This window comes from Rhamphochromis longiceps, linkage group LG20, assembly GCF_057381845.1.
Source record: "Rhamphochromis longiceps isolate RC_006_pf linkage group LG20, R_longiceps_female_GT1.1, whole genome shotgun sequence".
Classification (NCBI taxonomy): Eukaryota; Metazoa; Chordata; class Actinopteri; order Cichliformes; family Cichlidae; genus Rhamphochromis; species Rhamphochromis longiceps.
Window position 1 is genome coordinate 31,416,973 of NC_140576.1, and position 26,712 is coordinate 31,443,684.

The 26,712-nt window shown below is 42.2% G+C and overlaps 1 protein-coding gene across 1 annotated transcript in view; it reads left to right on the plus strand.

Moving 5' to 3' along the window:
* The first annotated feature begins 769 nt into the window (after positions 1-769).
* The window catches only part of itga5 (integrin, alpha 5 (fibronectin receptor, alpha polypeptide)), a 36,448-nt gene continuing 10,505 nt past the window's right edge, over positions 770-26,712 (plus strand). Inside the window, exons 1-18 of the mRNA XM_085393990.1 lie at positions 770-1,230; positions 13,825-13,955; positions 17,760-17,860; positions 18,407-18,530; positions 18,692-18,753; positions 18,851-18,896; positions 19,011-19,136; positions 19,223-19,267; positions 19,506-19,549; positions 19,764-19,820; positions 20,429-20,481; positions 20,569-20,774; positions 21,636-21,827; positions 21,920-21,965; positions 22,235-22,348; positions 23,681-23,736; positions 24,133-24,290; positions 24,481-24,618. Coding sequence (XP_085250116.1) covers positions 1,022-1,230; positions 13,825-13,955; positions 17,760-17,860; positions 18,407-18,530; positions 18,692-18,753; positions 18,851-18,896; positions 19,011-19,136; positions 19,223-19,267; positions 19,506-19,549; positions 19,764-19,820; positions 20,429-20,481; positions 20,569-20,774; positions 21,636-21,827; positions 21,920-21,965; positions 22,235-22,348; positions 23,681-23,736; positions 24,133-24,290; positions 24,481-24,618 — 1,908 coding nt within the window. The 5' untranslated portion in view covers positions 770-1,021. The remainder of the gene's footprint in view (positions 1,231-13,824; positions 13,956-17,759; positions 17,861-18,406; positions 18,531-18,691; positions 18,754-18,850; positions 18,897-19,010; positions 19,137-19,222; positions 19,268-19,505; positions 19,550-19,763; positions 19,821-20,428; positions 20,482-20,568; positions 20,775-21,635; positions 21,828-21,919; positions 21,966-22,234; positions 22,349-23,680; positions 23,737-24,132; positions 24,291-24,480; positions 24,619-26,712) is intronic.

The window sequence follows — 26,712 nt, forward strand, 5'->3', positions numbered from 1 at the left end:
TAAATATGAGCAGCACTTGACAGAGAGTTCATGTTGCTACTGCCACACAGCCAAATTTGGCCCCTGTGTTCAATTCCTGAGGCCTCAGATGAATCAGCTAAACCAACAGTCACTAATTCCAGTCGGCCTGGATTGGTTTATTAAAGGTCTCATTGCAGTGAGTAGATGCTTTTCACAGCCTAACCACTTTCCTTGCTCCTCTCTCGTGTGACTCAGACAGAAATACATAATCTTCCTACACCCCCCCTTAAGCTCCCCAGAAGACATCATATGCCCAAATCAGATCCACACTGTAATTAGATAGAAATACATATGGATCACACATTGAGATCCAAGAGTGGCTGATGGACGTATAATTAGTACAGATTTATGCAAATAGGTCATAAGGGAAGGGGAAAAGGCACATGGGAGTCTTGCATTTGGAAAGCGAAGCAGTTATATTTATAGTTTTAAAAAAAGCGTGAAGTGACGTTTCATTGACCTTTCAATCACCTAGCAGCCTACCTTCTCTGCCAACAAATTTGGTCTCAAAGGGTCACGATAAGTGTGAGATAAAATCAGAAAGAGGCTTTAAGGTCCATTGTTAACAGTCTTAGTGTGAGTGATAAAAGTATTTCTATCACATTAGTAAACATATGGGTTAGTGGATTAGAAGATCCCTCTTCGAAGTTTTTTTTTTTCTTCTCCCCTCTCTCTCTTCGTTTTTTTAGGGAATCACAAACTCCTCCTCTTCTAAACTCTGTTACGGGTCTGGGAACTCCCTGCTGTATGTATCCTGATTAGGTGAGCAGAGAAGGCGTGGGTCTGAAGAGGGGCAGAGAGAGAGAAGCCGCAAGAAGAGCGGGGACGCCGAGAGGAGCTGACGGAGCATTAATGAGATATTGGCCGCTTAGAGTTACAGGGATGCAACTGTAGTTTTACTCCCCACTGTTTACAGGCTTCATCTACGGACTAGAAAACAAAACATTTGGCCAATTTCGCCATTCAAAACTAACTTTAGTGGATTAATTTATTGTCAAAAATGGGCTTGGTGAGATTTCTCACAAAGACGCCGGGGATAGTAGCCTTTCTCGCACGCTCATTCCTTTGTATTATCGGGCTATTACTGACTTTTTCTAAGCCTGCCTGCAAGGCTTTCAACTTGGATGTGGAGAATCCAGCTGTTTACAGCGGACCCAATGGGAGCTACTTCGGATATGCAGTTGACTTTTATTTGTCTGATTCTGGCAGGTAAGTGTGCTTAATATAGAAAACAGAAAATGTAACTGCAGAGCGTTATGTAGTAAAAAAATAAAAAAATAAAAAAAATAACATAGTTTCCGTATAAGGTCTGAAACATTTGAGGTTTATCTGGGCAATTCAAGTTTCCCAGTTGTACGCAAATATTGCGCACAGATTGCAGTGTTCATTGAAGTATTTCGGAACTTCTGGCCAAACTTCAGCCATCTACAGCTCACCCGTTAAAGTCAGAAGTTTCCAATAGGAAACACATTTCATTTGTGGGATGTTGTTTTGGCTCGGAAAATCGGGGTTTTGTGTGTATACTGTGCTTCCTGGACGCATGCCTTGCGCACAGAGCGCACACGGTCAGTCTGCCTACAACTTACTGCAATTGAATTTATCCAGAAAATTTGATTTTTTGTTGTAAGTGTTTTCTGAAATAAAGCCCACATAACTCCAATATAAAAGACTGAAAGCTTCAGTCTTTTATATTGAGATGAAGATCAAAGATCGGAACATTCGGAAATCTTCCTCAAAGCTTAATCTCATTGTCCCACCAAATTACAAAATTAAGATGACCTTTTAATCCGCCCTTGCCTCGAAACCCCAGAACATGCTACCTCACTGCAACCTTTAGCGATCAAATCTCGGTATTAAATGCTGTGGCTGATTTTGATGCTTCCTGGTTCATCTGGGATGTGATCCCAGTGACTCTTAGCATGCAGTGACCGTCTCAGTATTCTTCCCGAGGGGTTTTTGGCATCAGTCACTTTTGGAAGTAAAACTTTGGCAGGCATGGCTGTGACCAGGACTTATACTCCAGTATTCTGTGGGGAATATAAATAAGGGGTGGGGTGGGGGATGCTCTGTCCCAGGATCATATAGTCTTTCTACCAGCTGGAATGCAGGAAAAGATAAGACATAGATTACATTAGTTCCTGACAGTTCTGCATTTGTGTTTGTTTTTTGTGTTGCTGACCATTCACTATATTTTGGTGAGTCCACTCAAACCTGTAATTGCAGTAATCATTAACAAAAGGTTATACAGCTGGAGTCAGGACTTCACTCCAATGTAATCACACTCTCTGGCTGACGATGTGTCTGCTGAACAGTTTCTCAGACCACTGTTCAAGCAGCCAGCATGCAGCGATTTGAGAACGGGCTTTGTGCCGAGTGGGCTGCGAGCATCAGCTTTAGTTCCCCTGTTTCTCCTCCCCACTTCCCTGGACGGCAGACTCTCAGACATGAACAGATTTCCTCCTCTTCTATGGCCCTGACTGTCTCTTTAAACTCCTTCTGCTATTGGTTTTTATTTCCCTGCCTGGGAAGCAGGGGTTTTAGGAGAGCTGTATGATTTAGAATGTGAAGCTTGCATGCACAGAACCCTCTCCCCCTCTCCGGCTTTCCCCTCCTTATTTCCTCCTATGCTGATGTCATTCTGCAGGCTTTTTAATTCACCCATCGCCTAAACCTTCCCCCACTGTCTAGCCTTTCTCCCCATCATAACTCCTAGTCTCATTAAGTATCAGACACTGTAGACGTCATCTTACCGATGACTTAATCTGAACTTTTTTACAGTTGAGTCGCTCTGCTCTTGGAAGCGGACGTGAGACAATGGTTTATATGTCCAGGACAAGGATATTGCTTAAATGTAGTTTCCTAAAACACACTGCCCTGTAATTTTCCTCCTGGTGATCTGTGTTCAAAAGGCAGACATCAAATAAAACGAAAGTCTGAGAGAGCACATTTAAAACCATTACTCATCGCTTTATCTGCAAACCACATTCATCTGCCACATTTCATCCACACTTTCTTAGAAGTGTACACATCAAACATTATCAGCAGTGACATGAAATGAGTTCCTATTATCTCTTGTTTTGCCATCACATCATCATCGTCCACAATTTTTGGAGCCATAAGATGTGGGGGAGTATCTGGAACCACTGTGAGGTCAGTTGAGGGTTGCACAAAGAGATTCTTCTTGTCAGGATGAACTGCTGTGAGCCTGGCTCCAACCTTTAGGTAAAATTATTGCTGCTTTTCATCCATGCAGATTGCAGATGTGGATTCAGAGACTGAGACTTTCTCCTATCAATAAAGCTGCTGTCAAGTCAACAAAGAAGTGGGCTGCTTTCACCCAGTTTGATGATCCTTGACAGCTAGTTTATATATGTGGGTCTGCCATGCCCTTTGGCATGACATAATAAAGTTAAATTTAGACATTTGTGGATGGCCCCCCATGGAAGGACGCCTGAGGATAGAACTATGTGTGACAGCTCTTGTCAGAACAGGGCAGGAAGAGCAAGAGGATATATGGTTCCCTGTTGTGTGAGCATGTTTCTCCATGTTAAGTGAAGATGGACATTTCACAGGCTTGCTGTTTTCTGTGTACATCAGTCCCCTTGTGTACCCTCCTCTACATGGACTTTGGAGGGCCTACTCTTTCCTCAACCACTTAATCACAACCACTAACTGACTGCTCTTTCACTTTCTCTGGTGTCTGGCATGGATAAGGGAGTGGATCATACCGAGATAGAAAAGGTTAAAGATCAGGAGCTGTAAACAATAACATACCTTGCCTGGAGTGTATGAGCAGAAGAGACAGGTTGACGTGTTTCAGTGATGTGTTTGGTGATATGGATTAGCTTAGCCCTGTGCCTGTCCTGGTTTGGCCGTGACAAACACATGGCAAGGTCAGCCAGTCCATGTTGGTAACTCTCCTACAGTTTAATCTCTCAAACAGTGTTAGAGTTAAACTAATATTGACACTGGACTGGCTGCTAATGCAGCAGTGTTTTTTCTGTGCCTATGCAGGGGTCGCTCTCCATATATGATCAGTCTTATTTCTGTTATTGTTTTCATTGGTGTCCTGTTCTATAGACCTGGTTCTAAATCAAACCAGTAAGTGTTTGAGCTGCAGCACAGCACAGCTTGTATATTTGGGTTGCCAAGCTTTTCTTCATCCAGGTTCTCGTTGTTACGTGCAGACAAAGGGGCCCTTTGTCTAATGGCAGAATTTGTTTACCATTTTCCACTGGAGGAGCTTTCACTGTGACTCATTTCTTTTTTTTAATTTATTAGCCTTAAAAAGCAGCTTTAATCTTCTGTTGTCAAATGTTGTTTTCACCTACTGGCCAGTAGGTGGGAAATATTCATGCAGGTTTTTGTGAAGTCAGGCGGGAATAGTTAGCGAGGTTACACTGTAGTCTCTTTCTAAGTTTTGCTGTTTTTCTTTTAGTTAAAGATACTTTTTTATACTGAGTCTCTGTGTGTTGCAGTGGAAACAGATGTCAACGTGGATGGTGATGATGGCTTTAAAGGGCCACTGGACCCCACTGTAATGTCTATTCTATTAGCAATGTCCCGAGGATGTCAGGTTTACTTTGGTTTTGGAATGGTCAGGGCTGGCCGGACTGATACTTCAGATTTAATGTCTCACTGCCAGCAAGCCTGGTTTGTTTTACCTTGAATCATGAAATGACTCACTTCTATAGTAATCTGATATGGGCTGTCCTTTATATGGCAATAAGCACATGACGCCATTGTCCTCTTGTGAAATTCAAATTGGAATCAGTTTTATTATTTAGGAATATTTAGGTAACATTTAGCCTTTCTTGCCTATGAATGTGAGCTTCTGTATATGCATGTGTGGGTGCAGCAGGGGTCAGAGGGGTGGAGAGGCAAAGTGCTCCAACAGCTGCAATCCCCCATGTTTAATACAACAGCTTCTCTATTCTGAGGTGAGAGCATTAGACCCCCTGATGTGGCCATTGTGGAGAGGTGTGAACCAGCAGCAGTAAAATCCCTGCAGAGGACTGTGAAAGAGGAAGAGACTGTGATCGTGGTTGGGGATGGGCAACAGTTTGGTATGAGCAAATGCAAAGATGAAAATCTGAGTCATTTTGGATGTTTTTCTTAGTAGCTGGGTGTTTTAAATGTCTTGCTTGCCACTTGTGAAACAACTTGACACATCGACGGTTTTAACAAAACAGCTGATGCTTTCCCCACATTCACTCTAGTGAGTTCAAACTGATTGCTGCTTGTTGAAAAGTTGGAAGGAAAGGCAATGATCGCTGAATGAACTTGTTGTCAAGTTGCTGATCCGCGTAACAGCTCCTGGTTGAGAGCTGTGAAGAGAGTCAGCTGCTGAATAGCATAAAGTATTGAAGCCTTAGCTGTTATTTCTGGTTGTGACATCTGCTTGGATGCGCACACATTTTGCCTGTGTGACAATAAACAACATTATTTGGCTACCTTAGCTAGCAGTGCCTCAATTTCCAGGCCACCTGTTGCCCGGCTATATTATCCTTCTGAGGATACAGAGGAAATGGTTTTGCTGTGATATGGGATCAGATCCTTGAGAGACTGGGCTGTTTATCTTATCATCACTGGTGGGTGCTTTTTCAGATCTTAATGACTTCTTTTCAAGTCAGTGCTGGGATCTGGAAATGTCTGTAAATTGTTAAAAAAAAGGACATAACTTGCTCTAGGCTTTTAGAGCTACATATAGATCTTTTCCCCGTCCTGCAACTTACAGTAGCATCTGACTGTTAAGAAAAAGGTGGCCTCTGCTCAGCGTAGTAGACTCACTGTAGTCAGCACGCGCCAACCAAACACTGCTACTCTCATCATATTCAGGCTCTTGGACAGCAGCACTGACAACATGTGTGTATGTGGTGTGTGTGTGACTAGACGAGCGTCCATATGGCAGCTGTAAGGACTCAAACAGCTTCTGTCTGGCCTTGACTTTGAGAGTACTATCCTATTTGTATGGGTCCATGTGATCTGCAATAAATCATCAGACACTACTGCCTCTCATTTCTGTCATTCAGCTGATCTCACTTCTCAAGTGTCAGTCACGCTACAGTTGGAAATCATTCAGCTTTTCTTATACGTGTTCCACATTTGAACTTGATTTCGAAATTTTGTCTCTGCTCCCACTGATCCAGGTTTCATTCAAACTGTTCATGAGAGGGACGTTTAAATCTCTTTTTTTCACTGAAGGAATGAGAGCAGCGAAGGTCATGAGCTGTCTCTGGCTTAGATCAGATCACTGCATACGAGATCCTTTTTCTGATATGGAACCACTCCAGTGTTTAACCATATCCTAATAGGTTAGTGCAAACTCTGGGGCACATGTGTTTTACTTAGGTGTTGCTAAGGTTCAAGGGACGCTGGTTCTTTTCTCCGGCCCTCTTTGTGCACAAGAACCGTAGCATTTGTTGAGCCGTGTTTATGACTGCAGATGGTGACTGCAGCCGGCACTGGAGGCTTAAAATGTGATTGTAATTTTTCCCTTTTCGAGCTTAAATCCTTTTTTTTTTTTTTTTTAATAGTGTTCAAGTGACATCAGCCTTGCAGCTGGGTGGAAGACAATTAAATGTGGAATGGGGGGAAAAAATGCTGTGCTGAACAGGAGGGGGGTAACAGAGGAATTTGACTGCTGACAACTTCCCTCTGTAACCTCATCATAAAGCGTATTAGTTACGGCTACGCACTGTTGTGTCACATCAGCAAGTTCCAGCACTCTGTATCACCCTTAATTTCTCAACCCCACATAAAATAGTGGTTGCAGTCTGGCAATTATGGCGTGGTGAAATGTTTTTTTGTCGAATGTCCCCTGATTTCTGACCTTCTAATGAGACAAACCCAGTACTTGGTTACAGTGAAGCTGTTGTTTACACATTCCTTACTTGCAGCCTAAATCGTTTAAACTAGTTTAATTAATGCTTAATTGTCAGCTGGGTGGTGCGCATCATTAGTGGCTGCTGTAAGGCAGTTGGTGGGACATGAAGAAGCCGCTAATGCTTTTCATCTGCCCTGACTTTCCCATTAAAACATTGCTCAAATCTCTTTGTGTGCTGTGAAATTGGCTTGCCATTTGTTCATAGCAGCATGACCAAATGAGCAGACCGATCGGTTTGAGATGATCACATTTGACCTTTTTATTGCCTGTCAGATGGATACTGTACTGCTGTTTTCACGGCACTACAGGAATTATTTGCCTAGTCTCCACTTTAGCCATTGAAGCATTAATACAGCCCATCTCAGGAGTATCTCTGTCCTGAACAGCTGAGAAATCTTGTGCCTGCCTCTAATTACGTGTCTTTTCTATGGGCAGAAATCTGTGCCATCAGAAACTGAATTTGAATAAGTTAAATTTGAATTTGAATTGCTCAGATTGAATCTGAATTGTAACTTGAATAAATGCTTTTGAAAACTGAATTTGAATTAGTCTAATTTGAAATTGAATTTATGGTTTGAAAATGATCATCACTAAATTGAAATTGAATTTTATATTTTGAAAATGAATTGATTTGCTTTGAAACGGCATTTTATCCTTTAAAAATTCAGCTCTCGAATACTTTCAGTTTCACTTCTCACCATTCAGTTTCAGTTCTACAATTCAATTTCAGTTCCAAAATTCAGTTTTTTGGAACTTACATCCGGTTCCGGTTCAAGCGCAGATTAATAGAACTACGTTTTACTAGCGGACCGAAAGTGTTACTGACGGGAATCTACAGCGTCTTGAGCTGAATTAAGACTTCAGAAGTCATTCGTCATGTCGAATGACCAGCGGATAAACTCTCAGGTTGGTAATAAATGTATTACATGTATAAGAACAAGCGTCATGTTAACAAAAGATAGCCGTACGGTAACTGTTATGCTTATTGTAGCTGCTAGCTAAAAACGCTAATTTAGCGTAGTTTGCCCTGAATTCAGCTTTGACAACAAATATGATCGACTGTTTCTAGTAGAATTCCAAAGTTGTCATCTTGGACCCTCTCAGAGTACCCCCTCTGTATGCTTGCAGAGACCCCTACAGTAGGGAAACATGCAAAACGGTGTCCAAACCTTTGCATTTTAGCTTTATTTATGTCTTACACAGCATCCCAACTCTTTAGCTAACTTAATAACTTTAGCTAAAGTGAATAGTTAGTCTAATTCATTAGTGCAGCATTACTGGATCACCTCTGTTTGAAGTGATATAATGTGATATACAACTATCACTGAAACAGCAAACTTTGTAAATAAGCAAACAACACTTCTCATTCTCTAAACGTTTGGCCACAGCTGTAGATTACACTATCAGTGCTTGTTCACTCTTAACAATAATTACATTTCTAAATTTACTTTGTGCATTTACAGGTAAACAATATCTAATATTTTATCTAAATGACTTCTTTGTCTTTGAAAAGGGTGAAGAGCCTGAGGCCGGTGACAGTCCAGTTCTACTCTAAGTACATCCTTACAGTGGCTCACAGGACAAGGCCACATTCCTGTCCTGCCAGAAGAGAAGAGAAGCTTCAGAGTCTTCATGCAGTTCAACCACACCTGTCATATTCCATATGACAGGGGTCTCAAACTCCAGTCCTCGAGGGCCAGTGTCATGCAACTTTTCCATGCCCTCGAGGACTGGAGTTTGAGACCCCTGCCGTATGGTGTTTATGCTGTTTTCTACCCCACCGTTACAGCATGTCTGACTGCCTGTTCAGCATATGCAAAAATATGAGTTTAAGCATGTGATGACTAAGGCCTTCCATTATGGTGTTTGTCATCACATGTCACAGACATCTGGATGATCATTTGGAATAAACAAAAAACTAAAAACTTGTTACTTCATCTTATCTTTATTATTGTTCTTATTTTACATTGTTAGGCATTAGGTTTATTTGTAGTAGTCCTTTCCAACTTCTTTCCCTCTTCCATGTTACTGTGGCAGCTTGTCAGCATCTATTTGGGGTTGGGAGTGGAACAGAAAGTAAGGAAATCCAAAGTGCCATTAAAACCAGGAGAGGTTCTTATATTTCAGAAGAAGGGATTAATTCAAAAGACCTCAATGCCATATTTTATTTAGGAACCCTAGAGAGCACTTTGCAAAATAACACATTCTTATAATTTCACCCTCAGATGAGCCAAGCTACGACTGTCAGGGAAGGTGATGTAGGTACAGAGCATATGAGAGTGGTTAAGTTTGTCTCTTGTCTAGATGAAGGCACAAGAGGGATGGATGGCAAGGCGAAGAGATTCAGTATCTTCAGTCTTCAGTGGACACTCCATTTCTGGCACAAAACACCTGTAAAAGATGGTCGATTTAGGAGGTGACCCGACAACTTCAGCCTGTCAAACATAGTAATGGAGCAGTATGTTTAAAAAAAAAAAAAAAAAAAAAAATCTAATTAAGTAGAATTATTATGGTAGTTAAACACAGTGATAGTTGTATATCATATTATATCACTTCAAACAGAGGTGATCCAGTAATGCTGCACTAATGAATTAGACTAACTATTCACTTTAGCTAAAGTTATTAAGTTAGCTAAAGAGTTGGGATGCTGTGTAAGACATAAATAAAGCTAAAATACAAAGGTTTGGACACCGTTTTGCATGTTTCCCTACTGTAGGGGTCTCTGCAAGCATACAGAGGGGGTACTCTGAGAGGGTCCAAGATGACAACTTTGGAATTCTACTAGAAACAGTCGATCATATTTGTTGTCAAAGCTGAATTCAGGGCAAACTATGCTAAATTAGCGTTTTTAGCTAGCAGCTACAATAAGCATAAAAGTTACCGTACGGCTATCATTTGTTAACATGACGCTTGTTCTTATACATGTAATACATTTATCACCAACCTGAGAGTTTATCCGCTGGTCATTCGACATGACGAATGACTTCTGAAGTCTTAATTCAGCTCAAGACGCTGTAGATTCCCGTCAGTAACACTTTCGGTCCGCTAGTAAAACGTAGTTCTATTAATCTGCGCTTGAACCGGAACCGGATGTAAGTTCCAAAAAACTGAATTTTGGAACTGAAATTGAATTGTAGAACTGAAACTGAATGGTGAGAAGTGAAACTGAAATTATCCGAGAGCTGAATTTTTAAAGGATAAAATGCCGTTTCAAAGCAAATCAATTCATTTTCAAAATATAAAATTCAATTTCAATTTAGTGATGATCATTTTCAAACCATAAATTCAATTTCAAATTAGACTAATTCAAATTCAATTTTCAAAAGCATTTATTCAAGTTACAATTCAGATTCAATCTGAGCAATTCAAATTCAAATTTAACTTATTCAAATTCAGTTTCTGATGGCACAGATTTCTGCCCATACTTTTCATGCCCCTACTTTTACCAAGGAATTTGATGAGTCGCACTCAGCAGACTGACGTTTGAGCCTCATTAAATGCTAATTATGCAAAAGCTCTTTCTTTTGAGCATGCAGCTATAAGATAAGGGTGGGGAAATGCCAACGAGAAGTTGACAGATCATCCAAAGATAAAGACCCATTAAATACTAATTCTTCCTGCTTTACAGTGCAGAACTTAGTGTGTGCGCGTCTTTGCACATCTGCATGTATCAGTGTAAAGTAGTCAAAAAAACTGCCTTCAACTGCCAGCTTGCTGATTAAAGCATGATGTGCTTGTTTGGTTATTTCCTGATTTTTTTTTTCCTCCTCTCTTTGAAAAGCTGCCATGGCCAACTGTGGCTGGACTCTGTTCAGATCTGATTCAACAAAAGATGCTGGAGCTTTGTTTCCTCTGCCTTGTTATTGTGTACATGTTCCTCCAGCTGTGTCATTTATTGCATGCATGTGCTTGCAGATTAATTCTTAAATTATTTTGCCAAAAAATCATTTGCTCATCCTGGTTGTCCGAGAGCATTTGGCTGAAACAAAGGAAACTGTGCTCAATGAACTTTTCTCGCATAGGTTTGGAGGACTTGTAAGAGGCACACATGAAGTGTGTGGTCTGCTGGTGAGAAACTTCTGCTACTTCTAAACTCAGATCTGAATTTAAAGATAGCAAAAGCAAGCTCTCCATCTGTCTTATTGTGAGAATTCATAACTAGGAAATCCTGCTGTGATTTACAATACCGAACATGCAGGTCTTTGCTGCTTTACTGGGATATCCCTGAGTCTGCATATACAATCAAAAATAAAAGGGTGGGGGGACACAGGTTCTTCCTCTCCAAATTGAATTGGTTTGCTTCTTTGTTCCTCTTCCAACGGGAGTTTCTGCTCTGGATTTGGAACTGGCATTGCACATTCTTATGAGGTACAGGCTACAGTAACAGTGTGACCGTGACCTTCTCTATGTTCTCCCACATATGTGTTTTCATAACCATAGATGCTGAGAGGATTTCAAAGCTTTGTGCTGACCATCAGTAGACCCTGCCCCACCGCTGTTAGAGGTTTTTTCTCTGTGGTTTTCTGCATCTTAGCATCTACAGTCATGTTCCAGGAGGATTAATTACAGTGGATTACACCATCCTTGGAATATTCCACCGTTTAACTGCTGTTTGACTCATACTGATTCTCCTGTCTTTTTCTGGACCCTACTGAGTAGTTACCCTTCGGGCCATGATACTAAGTTTAGCCCCAATGTAAACCTTCATGCACTATTGGTAGATCTAGGGCAGGAAAGGGTGTATTCTTCCTGTTTTTAAGCTCCCTGGACACTGTCTGGTCTCATTGGTCCCATACCTCCTCTACCCACATCAATCCCAAATTGCAGCACGTGAGGCTGGGGAAGAATGTCTCGGACTCCCGGACCATCAGCACCGGCTCCCCTCAGGGCTGTGTTCTTTCTCCTCTACTCTTCTCCCTGTACACCAACTGCTGCACCTCCACCCACCAGTCTGTCAAGCTAATCAAGTTCGCAGATGACACCACCGTCATTGGGCTCATCTCTGACGGGGATGAGTCTGCCTACAGGAGGGAGGTTGAACGTCTGGTGTCTTGGTGCAGCCACAACAACCTGGTGCTGAATGCCCAGAAGACAGTGGAGATTATTGTGGACTTCAGGAAGCACACAGCCCCACTCCCCCCCATCATCCTGACTGACACCCCCATCACCTCTGTGGACTCATTCCGCTTCCTGGGTACCACCATCACCCAGGACCTGAAGTGGGAGCCCACCATCACCTCCGTCATCAAGAAAGCCCAGCAGAGGATGTACTTCCTGAGGCAGCTGAAGAAATTCAACCTGCCAACACGGACGATGATGCAGTTCTACACTGCAATCATCGAGTCCATCCTCACCTCCTCCATCACCGTGTGGTACGCTGGAGCCACTATCAGGGACAAACAGAGACTGCAGCGTGTTGTGCGCTCTGCTGAGAAGGTGATTGGCTGCAGACTCCCATCTCTGCAGGACCTGTACACCTCCAGGACACTGCGGCGTGCAGCCCGGATCTCAGCTGACCCTTCTCACCCTGGACACAGTCTGTTTGACCTGCTCCCCTCAGGCAGGAGGCTCCGGTCCATTCGCACCAGAACCTCTCGCCACAAGAACAGTTTCTTCCCCTCTGCTGTTGGACACATGAACAATAACCACATGACTGTCCCCGCCACTAACACATGACCCTACGCTGTGTCACTGCATCATTTCATGTCTGGCACTGATCACCACCTGCACTCATGTATATATCTTTCTACGTAGCACTCATAATTCTTATTCTCATGTATATATCTCATGTATATCTCATGCACATATCTTTCTTTCTACATAGCACTTTAATTCTTATTGTCTGCACTGAAGCACCGCAGCAATTTCCTAATGTTGTAAACCTCAACATCTGGCAATAAACCCATTCTGATTCTGATTCTGATTCTGATTCTGAAATACGTCTGTGATGCTTGTCAGGTCAAGTGGCTCAGGAATGAGGTAATGGCTAAACCCTTAGGCACATTATCTAGCCCCCCCCCCCCCCCCCCCCCCCCCCAAATCTTGCCTAAGGCTTGATTGTCTCAATTTACATAGCACCCCCTTACTGCTTTTATTCTTTTATTTCTGTTTGGAACTCACCTATAACCTCACTATTCTTTCCGTGTCTACTGGTTGTGCCTCTTCACGGGTGACTTGCCTTTCTGTAGTTGTACAGTGTAGCTCCAAGGACACTGATGTTTAGTATCACAGCTGTAGAAACAAGAGAGTGACTCTACTTAGCCTGTCTGCTTTTTTGTTTTCCTTGTGAATCTGGCCCACAGGGGAGCGTGTGTGACCATGCAATTGTTTCCCCTTGTATGTGTCTTACTGTAAACAAAGGGAGTGAATGTGCCTGTCAACATTGCTGCAGCTTGCAGTGGTTGTAGGGGATTATGTAAAACAGTGCTGCAACCTGTTAGGATGTTTAAAAAAACGTGCGCCGGATCATGCTTAAAGCTGTTCAGGTGGGAGGTCTGGAATGCAGTTTTTAATTGAAGTCAGGCTGGAGATGTTTTCACACATGAACTCCCAAAAATGTTGGAAAAAATTAGGTTGGGACAGTGTCCGAAAGTTTTCCTTTCTCACATGTAGCTCACAGCAGGAGATGGCTGGCATTTAGCTGTGTTGGAAATATTCTCTTTACTTTAGGTTTGACACCTTAACCTAAAGCAAAGTACCCATGCTGTTCTCATATCGGTGCAACTTCAAATAACAGAAACATTGTATCTGTGTGGTACATTTGCACTCTCACATGCACCTCTGATTGATTAAAAAAGGGTGTAGCATATGTGTGAAATGACTTTTGAGCTACAAACTGTGGTTTGATTAAAAAAATGTACGTTTAAAAATGCTTGGTTATCTGTTAGTCACCCACCCTGTCTGTCTTTTCTTTGCAGTGCAAGTGTGCTGGTTGGAGCCCCCAAGGCTAGAACAAAGCAGTTCAACGTTACAGAGGGAGGGTCTGTATTCTACTGTCCATGGAGCTCCAGCCAAACCGACTGCCACGCCATCAAATTTGACCTTGAAGGTAAGTCTTATGACTGATATTTACACTCTGGGCTTCATTAGCGCCAAAGAAGTTTTATGCTCTTTTCTAGCTTTGCAATTCAAAAGAAATCCTTCTCCACGGGGCCTTGATGCTGCAAATCAGTTCATCCACTCTCTGAAACAAACAATTTTCTTCTGCCTTCTCCCTCCCTTTATGTCAAATTTCTTCTGTTCAACCATGAGGTTTGATCAGAAGATGTGCTGTGTTTTCAGGCTTAAAGCTGGAGCTGTTTCTCACTGACATAATGCAGAGTTAGAAATGAAAGAAAAAAAGGAGCTTTTTACTTCATAGAAGGTTATTTGCACAATCCTGCCTGTTATCTGTGCAATGCAACTACACTCTCTTTTTCCTTTAACCTGTTTGTTGGGACATATTGTTTGCTCTTAAACTATTCAGTATTGTTGTTTCTCTGCCCATTTTTTGGAGGCAATCAGAGCATTTTCTTTCTGTAAAAGGAATCATTGTTTTACTCCATTGAGTGGTTGTTGGCTACATTAGTTCCTGGACTTTGGGTGTTCCTTTTTTCCTGTTTGTCTTCTCTTCAGGGATAAAAAGATAATGAGGTGTCAAAGAGTTCTTGAAGGGTACTACTTCCTTCCTCCAGATCATGTTCGTGTTGCCTGGCCTCGGGAGGTATACGGAGATAAGCAACCAATAAACAAATAGGTCGGACAAAGAAATATCCTGTTTGTATGACAGGTGAGGTAGACACTACTAGTCTTAACAAAGAGGCTCCAGTTGAGTCAAAATCAAGTAAAGTGGTTTAGAAGAACACGAGGAAGCGTGTGAGGTTGTCTTAAGAGTGGATTCATGTTTCAGTATGTTGACAGAGTGCCCACAAGCCCTGTTTTGCACAATGGATCCACGGCGAAGTGAAGAATGAGCAGGTCAAATTATAAATGATGTAGCAAAGACATACTCCTATACAAACACACAAACAGTATGACTCATACATGTAGGAGGATCCCATCACTTCTGGCTTCTTTCCTGGGAAATCCAACTTAAATTTATTCTCCCTAATTGACAAAGTGGAGAAATATTCCACTGCATGTTTCACAAGCCCCTTTCCCCCCTATTGGACGCCACTGCTTGGTACCCTTTGCTCCACTATTTTAGCACTGCTTTTCTTGCAACATAAAATGTGTCGTGCAGCCATGGATGCTGGCTAAAGGCCACGCGGAGTGATATCATGCACATTCAATGAGCCCTCACGGTCAAGGTTAGTCTCCTGGGCTGCCAGAGTCCTTCATATTTTGAAAATGCTTTGAAAGAGCAGATTAGAGTGCCAGTGCCAGCTCTCACATCTGGATCAGAGTAAAACTGCAGTGCTGTGGAGGAACGCTTAGTCCATGAACATCTGCATGCAAATATGGCTATGACAAGCAGCTGTTACATGAATGACATTTACTGCTGCAATTCATTTACTGCAGCTTTGCCTGTATTTTCTTTGCCAATCATGATAGTAAAGACTAGTGCAATAAAAAAAGACATTTAGTGATTTTTTTTTCTTTTCCCCCAATTTATTCAGTATGAATAATAAAGAAAATGGCTCTAGAGTGTCTTGTATATTCTTGAAACAAAGTGGTGTCAGAGGTCGCCTGTTTCTTGGTGTTTTTGAGCTCTGACCCAGAGGCCACAGAACCTCTTAATTAGCCTAACTAATTGGGTCAAAGTGGCCAGAGACTCCCTCCTATCCACATCCTCTGCCACTGAGATAAGAGCCTGTCTATTTGAGAGGACACATACAGGATGGGAGGCAGGGAACGAGAGAAAAGAGGAAAGGCCAAGAAACCAGAGACCAGCTCTCTTCTGTCCCCCTCTCGTCTCCTGCTGTCAGTACTCCCACAGGGGCAGCTGATGTGATGAGTGAATTTGGCCATTTGTCTTCTACCTCACTGACACACAGCAAAACACTTACACACTTAAAACGAGAGGGTCTGACCACACTAATGGCTCTCCACTCACCCACAGTTCAAAGTAGACAGTGAGTCTGTATGCACTCCAGACCTTCACTGCCCCTCTGCTCCCTGGAGAGACTGGCACCACATCACATCAGCACACCGTGCTATCAAGCCTCCCAGGGGGACTTTGGTCGGATCACATCTTGTTGTGGGTCCTTCTCTGGATTTCCCTTTATCTCCCCTGTGAATCTCCTCTATTTTCATCTTAAAGGAATTCCACATGATTACAGCTGGCTGCCTTCCGTCGCCTCACAGACAACAAAAAGAGCTTTTCATCATTCATTATAGTGACACAGAGCCATGGCTACCACATAAAGACTTTGCTAACCTTGTTTGGGTCCTTACTATGAGGTGCTTCCTTTCTGTCACCCTGCAAGATAACCTGAGCATAGTTAGACAGTATGAATTACAAGACCACCTTTTTGAATGCTACTCTTGGTTATCTTGGGAAGTTAACGCAAACCAACACAGATGTTGGTCAGTCTTAAACTTCACCTGGCCGATTAGCATTTGCCTTGACCAAACAAACCCTTCTGTTATGAAAATGTTAAAAAAAACAAACATACCATGCAGCTAAGGCAGATTAGTTAAAGCAACAAGGAGCTGTTTGAAGTACTGGTTGGGGTTTTGCCCATGCAGCAAAAGCACTTCTTATCACTCTTTTGAACACTTGAATCATAGCAGCCTGCTGCTCGCCCATGATGAATACTGTTAGCACGAAAGCCCCAGAGATGGAGATTAAACAGAAATATATTTGGGTTATTATAAAACTATATTCTCTCTGCTTACTGCTTGGGTGATGGGAGGCATCACTCCCTGGAAACAGATGGGAGAAGGGGCTGTGCAGTTGAGGAGCCTTGTGGTGAGATAGTGAAAGAAAAATGAATAGGAAAATAGTGATAATGTTGAAACTGACAACAGAGAAGGGGAGAGTGAAGTGGGTGCCTAAATAGAGATGAGTGAGAAGCTGCTGTGAAGAAGTGAGGCCAGAGTGTGTTTTCCTTGGACCCCAGCCCCTTTGCTGTTTCCACAAAGACATGGTGCAGGCCTTCATCCTCAGCTCCAGGCTGCCTAGTTGGCTTGAAAGAAAGACTAGAGGAAGACAGGCATGGACAGAGTGAATATAATACACAATTCCTTCCTCACATCCACATGGGTCTTGATCTTTTCCGGTATCTCCCAGTTCTGTCTGACAGACACTAGCTCTGTTCTTTAGAAAGACACCTGTGGTTGCAGAAGTCTGAGTGAATGGGGATTATGAGTGAAGGACTCGTGGAATGGCTGATCTTATACGCACTTCCCCTTACAGATGTCAGCTCCTACACTCATATGAGCGGTATGTGTCTTCCTTGCATAATCAATTAGTTCAGATTTCGTTCTTTATTGCAGCACAGATGTAGCATCTGTTTTCCAATAAAGTTGTGTTTAAACTGGACTCCCCAGACCATCTGTCGCATCACCTGCTGCTGTCAGAGCACTAAAGTGGGAGATCAGTGATACTGTCCAGGTGGTCAAACAGGGCAAAGGGTCAGCAGGGTTAAGCCACACCAGTCCAGTCCAAACCTGGCAAAAGCTAACACAACTACTATCTGTAGAACAGTGGCCTAGTAGGAAATAACATTCTTTTCAAGTCTAACCATCTCTGTATGAAGAAAGTGTAACATAATGCATGTTGTCTGCCAGTTTTTACAGATGTTTCCAAGAATCTGGAAGGGAGGGGCAGGCAGCGTTATGATGCTTGAGGTCCAGCTGAAGGAATGCATGTGTTATCATGCTGCTATAACTCAAATTCTTTTCTCTCTCTCTTCCTTTATTTCCCCAGGGGATCGCAATGTCTTGCTCAATGACACAAATTACCAAGCTGATTTCAAATCCCACCAATGGTTTGGTGCCACTGTCCGGTCTCATGGTGACACAATTCTGGTAAGGTAGCCTTCAAAGAGATGCATTTAAAATGATAGAATCTTCCTTAAGGGATGAAAACCTCAGCTGTTGCTTTCTGCTGTTAAGATCAGGAATTTCAGACTAGCCTGATATACGACTGTGAGAAACTTTTTACTTGAGTGATGACTCACTCTCTTGGCTGGGTGATTGCACATATCCTGTGTTAGTTAGAAGTTAGGAGAAGTGGCTAGATTATTGCCCATTAAGTTGTTGTCATTCAGGTCCACTTTTCACCCCTAGTCTCAACTCACTGTACTCACAGCCACACACATACACCATGTGACATCAAAGTTTAGCTGCCTGTTGTTTGGTCTGATTGTACGGCTTGTGACCTGGGTTGAGTTACATGGTTACCCCCACACAAGACACTCCACTGACCTCAGCTTGAGACCCATTCTGAGTTCAACGGGGGGGGGGGGTTCACAACTGGAAAAACATCTCCCACCTAATGGCTCACCCTGTTCATCAACACACTGTTAATCCTCCACTTTTCTTACTTGTCATTCCCACTCCTGTGAACTGCAGGCTTGTGCCCCACTTTACTCATGGAGAACTAAGGAGGATATTCCCCATTCTGATGCTACAGGAAGCTGCTACCTCTCTGTCGAAAACTTCACCAACTTTGTGGAGTATGCTCCTTGTCGTACAGGTAATCATCACCTCTCTTCAAATCTTATCGGCATGGATGCTTTAATATATCAGGATAACACCAATGGTTGTTTCCTGGATGGTTTCTGGATATCATTTGTTGATGCTTCACTTATTCTGACAGTAAGTCCTTCATGATACACCGCTCCTTTTGTCCTTCAGAAATCAGTGGTCCATCAGGACAAGGTTACTGCCAGGGAGGATTCAGTGCCGAATTTACAAAGGTAAATGTGCATTTTCTGTCAGTGAACCAACACGGGTTTCTTGAATAGTTGTATTTTTTCCCACTGAGGTAATTCACAGGTGTTATTTTTCTTTTAGGATGGCAAAGTGGTGCTGGGAGGACCAGGCAGTTATTTCTGGCAAGGTATGTAGGACCTGCATCAATCAAAAGTCAAAAACAAAAAACACAAACGCACACACAGAAATCTCAGTATGTCCTTCCAAGTTTCTTTCTTATCATTATCTTATCGTATTTTAGGTCAAGTGATCTCTGCAGCTAAGGAGGACATTATCAGAGCATACTATCCAGGCTATTTTATTCAGGCGGTGAGTGGCCAGATCCAGACCAAACAGGCCCATTCTTTGAAAGATGACAGCTATCAAGGTAAGCTAATTAAAACTTTATAAATTTTGCTAAATCACATGTCGTCATGTACCTGCCACGAAAGCTAATTTTTCTGTTTCCTACAGGCTACTCTGTTGCAGCTGGGGAATTTAGTGGTGATGGGGTAGAAGGTAAGTCAACAAATCAGGTAGCAGACACTGCCAGCATTAGGTGAGGTTGACAAATAGTGAAACACTTAAAGACATTTACAGAGCAACATGAATGTTATAGTTGTAGTAAGATAAACATAAATCATTTACAATATTTTACATAATTATTGAGCTGGAAATGTCTTTAGTAAATTCTGTTATCCTCTGACTGGGCTTTAACCGTATTTTTCCCACTTTAAATCTTTGCTTTGTCTCACAGATTTTGTTGCTGGGGTTCCAAAAGGACACATGCTTTATGGTTCGGTAAGATCGCTTAATCATCACTCTCATTTTGGCTTTCATTTAAGCGCTTTTAGAATGGGAAGCCTGGGATTTATACTTGGGAATGATACAAGAAAGAAAACAACTTTAGCGATATTGTCACAGTGGGGATTATTTTTGCAGTGAATTCCTTTCCATGGATCGTGCTTATATTAGACCCTATAAAAGTTCCCCATATGTGCTTGCTGTGTTGCAGGTGTCTATTCTGAACGGTACAGATCTGACAAACATGACTGAGTACACTGGAGAGCAGGTGAGTCCAAAAACTCCCACCTGAGCCAACTACAGAAAGTTCTGTAATGCTCCACTTCCTCTGTGTTTTTATTGCTCAGCTCCCCATGAGAGCTCTTAATTTGCTGATTCATAGTAAGCATAAATAATTTCCTCTACTGCAAACCACAATAGAGACAAAAATCTAGCAAACACAATACTGCAAATCTCAGTTCTTGGGGGGGAAAGTGCAGTCGCAATTTGTGCAAATGGTTCTAGGAATAGAAAAGCAATCAACTTATTTCAACACTGGTGATTGACTCAGCTGAACAAATATAATCACAAGCGAATTTGCATACACTACGGCGAGACTGCTTTTGCAGTGCTTTGTAGACTGAAAATCGTGACAGAAACTGAACGAGAAATGGAACCGACAGGCCTTCACTGGACCCAACCTGTAAAACCCATCAAGCCTTTGTGATTTCTTGAGTCTTTATGATTTTTTTTTGTTCTAGTAACAGAGAAAACACGCCTGAAGTTTAGTTTAACAGTGTGAGGGTTTGGGATTTTGGACTGCTTAAATTGTAATCATGTCTTCTGTTGATGTGATGTTTAAAGTCATGGAAACACCTTTTCTTTTTTTTTTAATAGATGGGCTCATATTTTGGGTATGCAGTGGCCACAACTGACATTAACAGTGATGGGTGAGTAGTAGCTGTCTGTCTTTCTTTATTTTATTTTTCAGTGCATCTTTTTTTTTCTTTTTTGTGATGTTCCTGTTTTGTCTGCAGGATGGTTGACCTGCTGGTGGGAGCTCCCATGCTCATGGTCCGAAGCTCTCATGGACGCCTGGAAGAGATGGGCCAAGTCTACGTTTATCTCCAGCGTAGCCCCTTGAAACTAGAGTCCCGCCTACCTCTAACAGGCACTCAGGTGTTTGGGAGATTTGGCAGCACCATTGCACCCTTGGGAGATCTGAACTTGGATGGTTTCAATGGTAAGAATAGGGAATTATAATATGGTAGGACAGAAATTGGTAATGTGGGGAAATGATATATAAGGCGACAATTTAAAAGAAAGAAATTTAGTAACAATCTATTATGATGCTACTTTTTTCTCATTACACTTTGAGAATGCTTGTATGCTTTGTTATAATATCGAAGATTACGCTATAACACAATGACGCTCTGTAGAAATGTGCTTGCTTGAACCACTTATGGTCTCTAAAGAATGAAGCCGAATAGCTTTGGTGACTTCAACAATATTTATAGCCTACAATACATTTCACTTTATGAATGAACCAAACTAGAAGACTAATAATGCTAAACCTAAAGACTGTTATGGATGGTAACTAAGTGTTTAGCTTAAAAGATAAAACAGTTATTGGTTATGAACTTTAAGTGTTGCTGCTTATGTCACAATGTAAGGCATATAGTCAATAAATGATATAGTATATACAATGATGAGTATGTTAAGTGATCTTGGTATAAGAGGATGAACATGAGAGCTTATCAGCTAGGATTCAGTTTTAGCTTTAATCACAGAAATGGACCGGAAGTTTCATTCCTACATAACTGGGGATTATGTAGATCACACAGAGCATCATCACATAGGTTGACTTCTAAATACCCCTGTGTCCTTATGTCAAAGAAAAAAAGTTTTGCTTCTTTGTGCAATTTCAAAACATTAGCAACACTTTGTAGAGCAAGGAAACCTACATACTGTAGGCTATTTAAGTAAATCATGCATATTAATTTTGTAGTGAAAAACAGCTGAAACTGTAAATAAAGTGCTCTGGGATTTTAGTTTCTTTCTCTAAATCTCAACGGTAATATAAGTTAATTTCCCCCCCTGCAAGATGTGGCTATCAGCTGTCCATTTGGAGGAGAAGATCAGCAGGGACTGGTTTATATTTACAATGGATACTCAGAAGGACTCAGACAAAAGCCATCTCAGGTGATTAGGGGGCAGTGGGCTGCAGGGACTATTCCTGCTAGCTTTGGATTTGCTCTCAGAGGTGCTAAGGACCTGGACATGAACGGATACCCAGGTAAGTGAGGATGAAATTTGTAATGAGCATCATTAACGGTTTATTTATTTATTTTTTGTGTGTGTTTAATTTATCTTTCTTAATTTCCTCAGATCTCATTGTTGGAGCTTTTGGTATTAATAAGGCTATTCTATATAGGTATGTTTTATTTTTATGTATGTTTTTGCTTGATCGAAAAGTCAAATTCCAAAATTAAGTCTGGGGGAAAAAGCATGGCTGTGTTCGTCTGCCTGGTGTGCCAAGATAAATGTTTGGTCACTCTACAGATATAGTGTAAGAACAAAACAAAAGGAAAGACATAGAAATAGAGTTTCCAAAATCTGAAGCTAATCTATGAAGCACTTAAAGTGGAAACTGTAATATCTGATGACTGTGTCTTCAATCAGCATTCTTGTTGTTGCCTACAGATCCCGGCCGATAGTCAACACCAGTGCCTCGCTGACAGTTTCCCCCACCATGATTAATCCTGAGGAGAAGAACTGCATTCTCACCACTGGAAACTCCAGCATTCCCGTTTCCTGGTGAGTATTCAGACGGTCCAGAATTACAGAACACTCTGTTTCCTGCAGCTCTTCACTTTTGGTATTTATTTGACCCAACTGCAGAGACATGGGCTTCCCCATTTCCCCCATGCATAAACATTTCTATCATAATAGGAAGTTTTGATAAAGAATATCCTTTACACAGTGATGGTATTCTGAGGACTGCTCTTATCTGACCTATTTTCAGAGTGTCTTCATATAACACACTTTATTTTGTGGAGTGGAGAGAGAAAAAAAGTTGAATAGAAGCATTGTTTGCAGTTTTCAGCCTGATCTAACTGTGCAAAGTATCCAGCTCCAAAAAAAAAGAAAAACCCTAGAGGAAGGAGACCACGGTAGCTTGCTGCTCGACACGGTTGACACTGTGCTCCTGTTTCAGCTTCCCCCCCCTTCTCTACATGCTGATCCATAAAGGAAACTGTTGTATACACATATGTCTTGATTGTGCTACGTTGCCTGGTGATGGGGAGATTTTGGTGATCGGGGGGAGGAGAGCAGAGGAAATAATGGGAGGGGAGGGGCTGGAAGGTTTTTGCAGTTGCTTTGAATGAGATATTGTTTGGTGGTGGAACACAGCTGGGAAACATCAGGACACGTAGACTCCCGTGAGCGTGCGCACACAGTTGTGCCGAAAAGGGCAGACACAGGAGCATTCATATGAAGTTACTGCTACTCTTCAAAAGGAGGCTTTGCACTTTCTCTGTCTTTTGCTCTCATTTTTCACCTCTCTTCCTGTTACTTTGCTTTTTTTCGGTAAAGCCCATCCATCTTTCTTTTCTCTTTTGCATTATTTTTTTTTCTGTGACTCTTTCAAGGGGTTACTAGTGATAGGGGTTGGGGGTTTTGGGGTTGCAGACTTGGACAGCGGCGGCATGTTGTGTGGCTGATGTCATGGGAGAGAGCTACAGGCTTATATAGACAGCCACTCACTGGTCAGCACTGAAACCTGAGTCGTTGCTCAATTTCACCCTTCTTAACTCTGCTATTTCTTTGTGTGTGGGGAGGGCTGCGGGTGGAAAGCGGAGACACACTGATTTATCAGCCTGGCCGGCAAAAGTAGTTTTATGCCAGCCTATCTCCAAACATGTGTGGTTTTTGTCATAATATTCACTGAAAGCTCAGTGTGCTCCACGCCTTGTAATGTGAACCATGTAATGAGCTGACACACACAAAAAAAGTCACCCATGAGAAAAGGCGAGAGAACAAGGGAGGGCATCTGAGGTGTCTTATGTGTACAGTATTTACACAGAGTCTCTGCCATTAATGGATATGCTTCTCTCATCATGTCCTTGTCCTTTCTTCCCAAAACAGTGTCAACCTGAGTTTCTGCATATCTGCTGATGGGAAACACCTTCCAAAGAACTTAGGTGAGCCAATTTTCCACATCTGCATTTTATTACAAACTGTCAAATAGCCACCAGTGGTAATGTTTTAAATCCATAACAGTCTGTAGGTTAAAGTGTTTTGGCAGCTAATGCAGATTTTCAGACTTTGTTATGACAAAAAGGGAGTGCAGCATGCCAAATGTCCTTTGTGATCCACCTTGAGTGATCTAACCTCTTCTGTCCTCAACATTTTTCCTCGTTACCTCTTAGTTATCATCTCTTATTAGTCCCCCTCAGTACACAACAGCTCTATGTGCCATTGACTATGTTGTGTGTATTTCAGAGTATTTACGGAGGTCCTTTTCAGACCTGTCACTTTGTGACTCTAGAACATTCATCACACCATGAATGGTCATTTGTGTGTGTTATGCGTTCCAGATTTCCAGGTGGAGGTGCAGCTTGATAGTCATAAGCACAAGCAGAAAGGTGCAGTGAAGAGGGCTCTGTTCTTGGATTCCCAGCAGCCTTTGCTCCCGATGACTGTGAGGCTGAACCACGGACAGCGAGTGTGCCAGCATAAAAGAATCTACCTAAGAGTAAGTCCTCTCTTTCTCTAACAAAAAATGACATTTAAGCCTGTGCAATGCTTAGAATCATTATTGAAAAACTGCATATAAGTGAAGTGTAACTAATAGCTGTAGTCATTTTATAGTTGTGTTTCTGTGTCACTTTTGAACAGCCAAATTGCACGGTGGTATGACACAAAATGTGTTTTTCTCACTGTAGGATGAGAAGGAGTTCAGAGATAAACTCTCCTCTATTTATGTGGCCTTGAACTTCAGCTTGGACCCAAAAGCTGCAGCTGACTCCCACGGCCTGCGGCCCATCCTCAACTATCAGACCACACACGTAATTGAGCAAAAGGTAATTTGACGTGAACTACACTTCTATCAGCTAGGTTAATTAACCCGGGTATCTACAGAGCTGTTTAAATTATTATATAGTAAGTTCACTAATAATCTGCATGTGCGACTGAGATTCCTTCAACTCATTCTCTCTGATCTCTCGATTGCACTTTCCGCCATCATTCAGTAATCACTGGCCAACTCCTTACTGACTCTTCCGTTCATGATGAAAGTGTGAATCTTTTCTTTGTCGGCTGGGAAGAGATCCAGGGTGTCTGGAAAGTTGTTTTCAAAATGAAAATGTGAGACACATGTACAGTGGCGTGTTTCCTTGTCCCAGCAGGAGTAGCTCTTGGCCTGCTTAGCTACTGAGGTGAGTGTTTTCAGAGCTGCAGGCACAGAAGGATGGTCAATATTTCAGGGAGGGGCACGGACAGAATGTTGGCCCCTCTGGTTGAAGTGTCTCAGCATTTCTACATGAAGGCATCTTTTCAGCTGTGGCACAGCACGCACCATATGTTTAATTCAGCAACAGCCACCAGATTGGAGCATTAGGGGAATAGCAATCAGTCTAGTTTGATCTCCATCTCTTTCTTTTTCGTTCTCTACCCTTGTGTGTTTCTCTTTTTTCCTTTTGGACCTTGTCACTGCTGTTTTTCTTTCCTAAATATCAAAGCTTTTGGGCCTCCAACAGATGTGGTCTACTGCTGTACCAAGACCTTGAGACAAGCCTGAGAGAAAGAATTAGCCATAAACCTGAATCCGTTCTTTGAATGTATAAAAGCAGAGTAGGAGTGGTGTCAGACTGCCAACAAATTTAATTAATTTTGCTTTACTCTGTATGAATATAACGGTATACAAACAGAGTATGGTGACTATTATACCACAGCCTTGGCCTAGAATAGATACATGATGCCCTCTTGATTTCCACACATGCTTTGAGAATGTGTGGAAGGCGATATAACAGTTCATAGACTCTGCCAAGTTCGTACTCTCTCAAAGCTGGAGTGCGAATGAAAGGCAGCTTTTGCGCCGAGCGCAGTCTCACTCTCTCACCCTAACATTTTCCACATGTATCTGTGAAGATTTGTGGCATTATGATGGATCTATTAATTGCTATCGCATCGCTCGTCTTGCACATAGCATGCATTTGTATGCATGCCAGTAAAGATTCAAGTTGCAGCCACCTTTGGAGAACTTGGAACCGGCTGAAATTGTGAATCAATGCCCTCCTTGTTCTTAAAACAAAGTCGTCTGACCAATTGAATATGATTCTGATGAATGTGCTCCAGTCATATTGCCAAGGTTGTGTTTTGTTTTTGCCAAATGATACTTGGACTCATTATGTCACATGCTGATGTCAGTGTTGATGTTGTTTAAGTACAGTAATGGTGGTACGAATGTTGTTTTCCTGCCCCAAACAGACATATGAGCTGGGGTGCACATGTGGCCAAGTTAGCATGGTGGTTACCATGGTGTGCATAATTAGAGCTCCTAGATGGTGTAATGACAAGGGGGGTTCTTGGCTCTCTTTAATCTTCTTCTCTATTTCTATTTATTGTCTTTATCATCATGAACATCATCACACTGTCATAGTCGCGGCGAGATGCAATTTAGCAATCCACAGGGCTTTCCCTGCCACACGTTCAGCGGTCATCCACTTATCCGGCAGTGTTTCTGCTCCTTTCTTGTCTTTCCCTCCACTGTAATCTCTGAACCATCCCTCCTGCTGTCAGGTCACCAGAGATATCTTATGTCTCAGCAAGTTCCTTTAGGCTGTAGGCCTCCACAGTGGTGTAGTGTGTGGTGAAGGCGCGGTTTACCACATAGCGCTGTGATGTGGGACACTGGTTAAAGTTGGGAGCTGGCTGCTTTGTGCTCAGTTCCATAGGAGTATCTTCTTTTGTACAGGCTCTGATCTGCACCCTGTTTATAATCTCCCCCAGTTTTACATTGCAAACAGAAAGCACGTGCGTGCCGGGACAGCTGGCTCATCAGGCTGTCTGTTGCTGTCATGACCTCACTGAGGCAGTTATTGTCTCTGTGTTTTTAGCTGTCTGATGTGTAGTGATGATGTCTTGTAAATAAGAGGGGTTGCAGTCCAGGTGTGTGT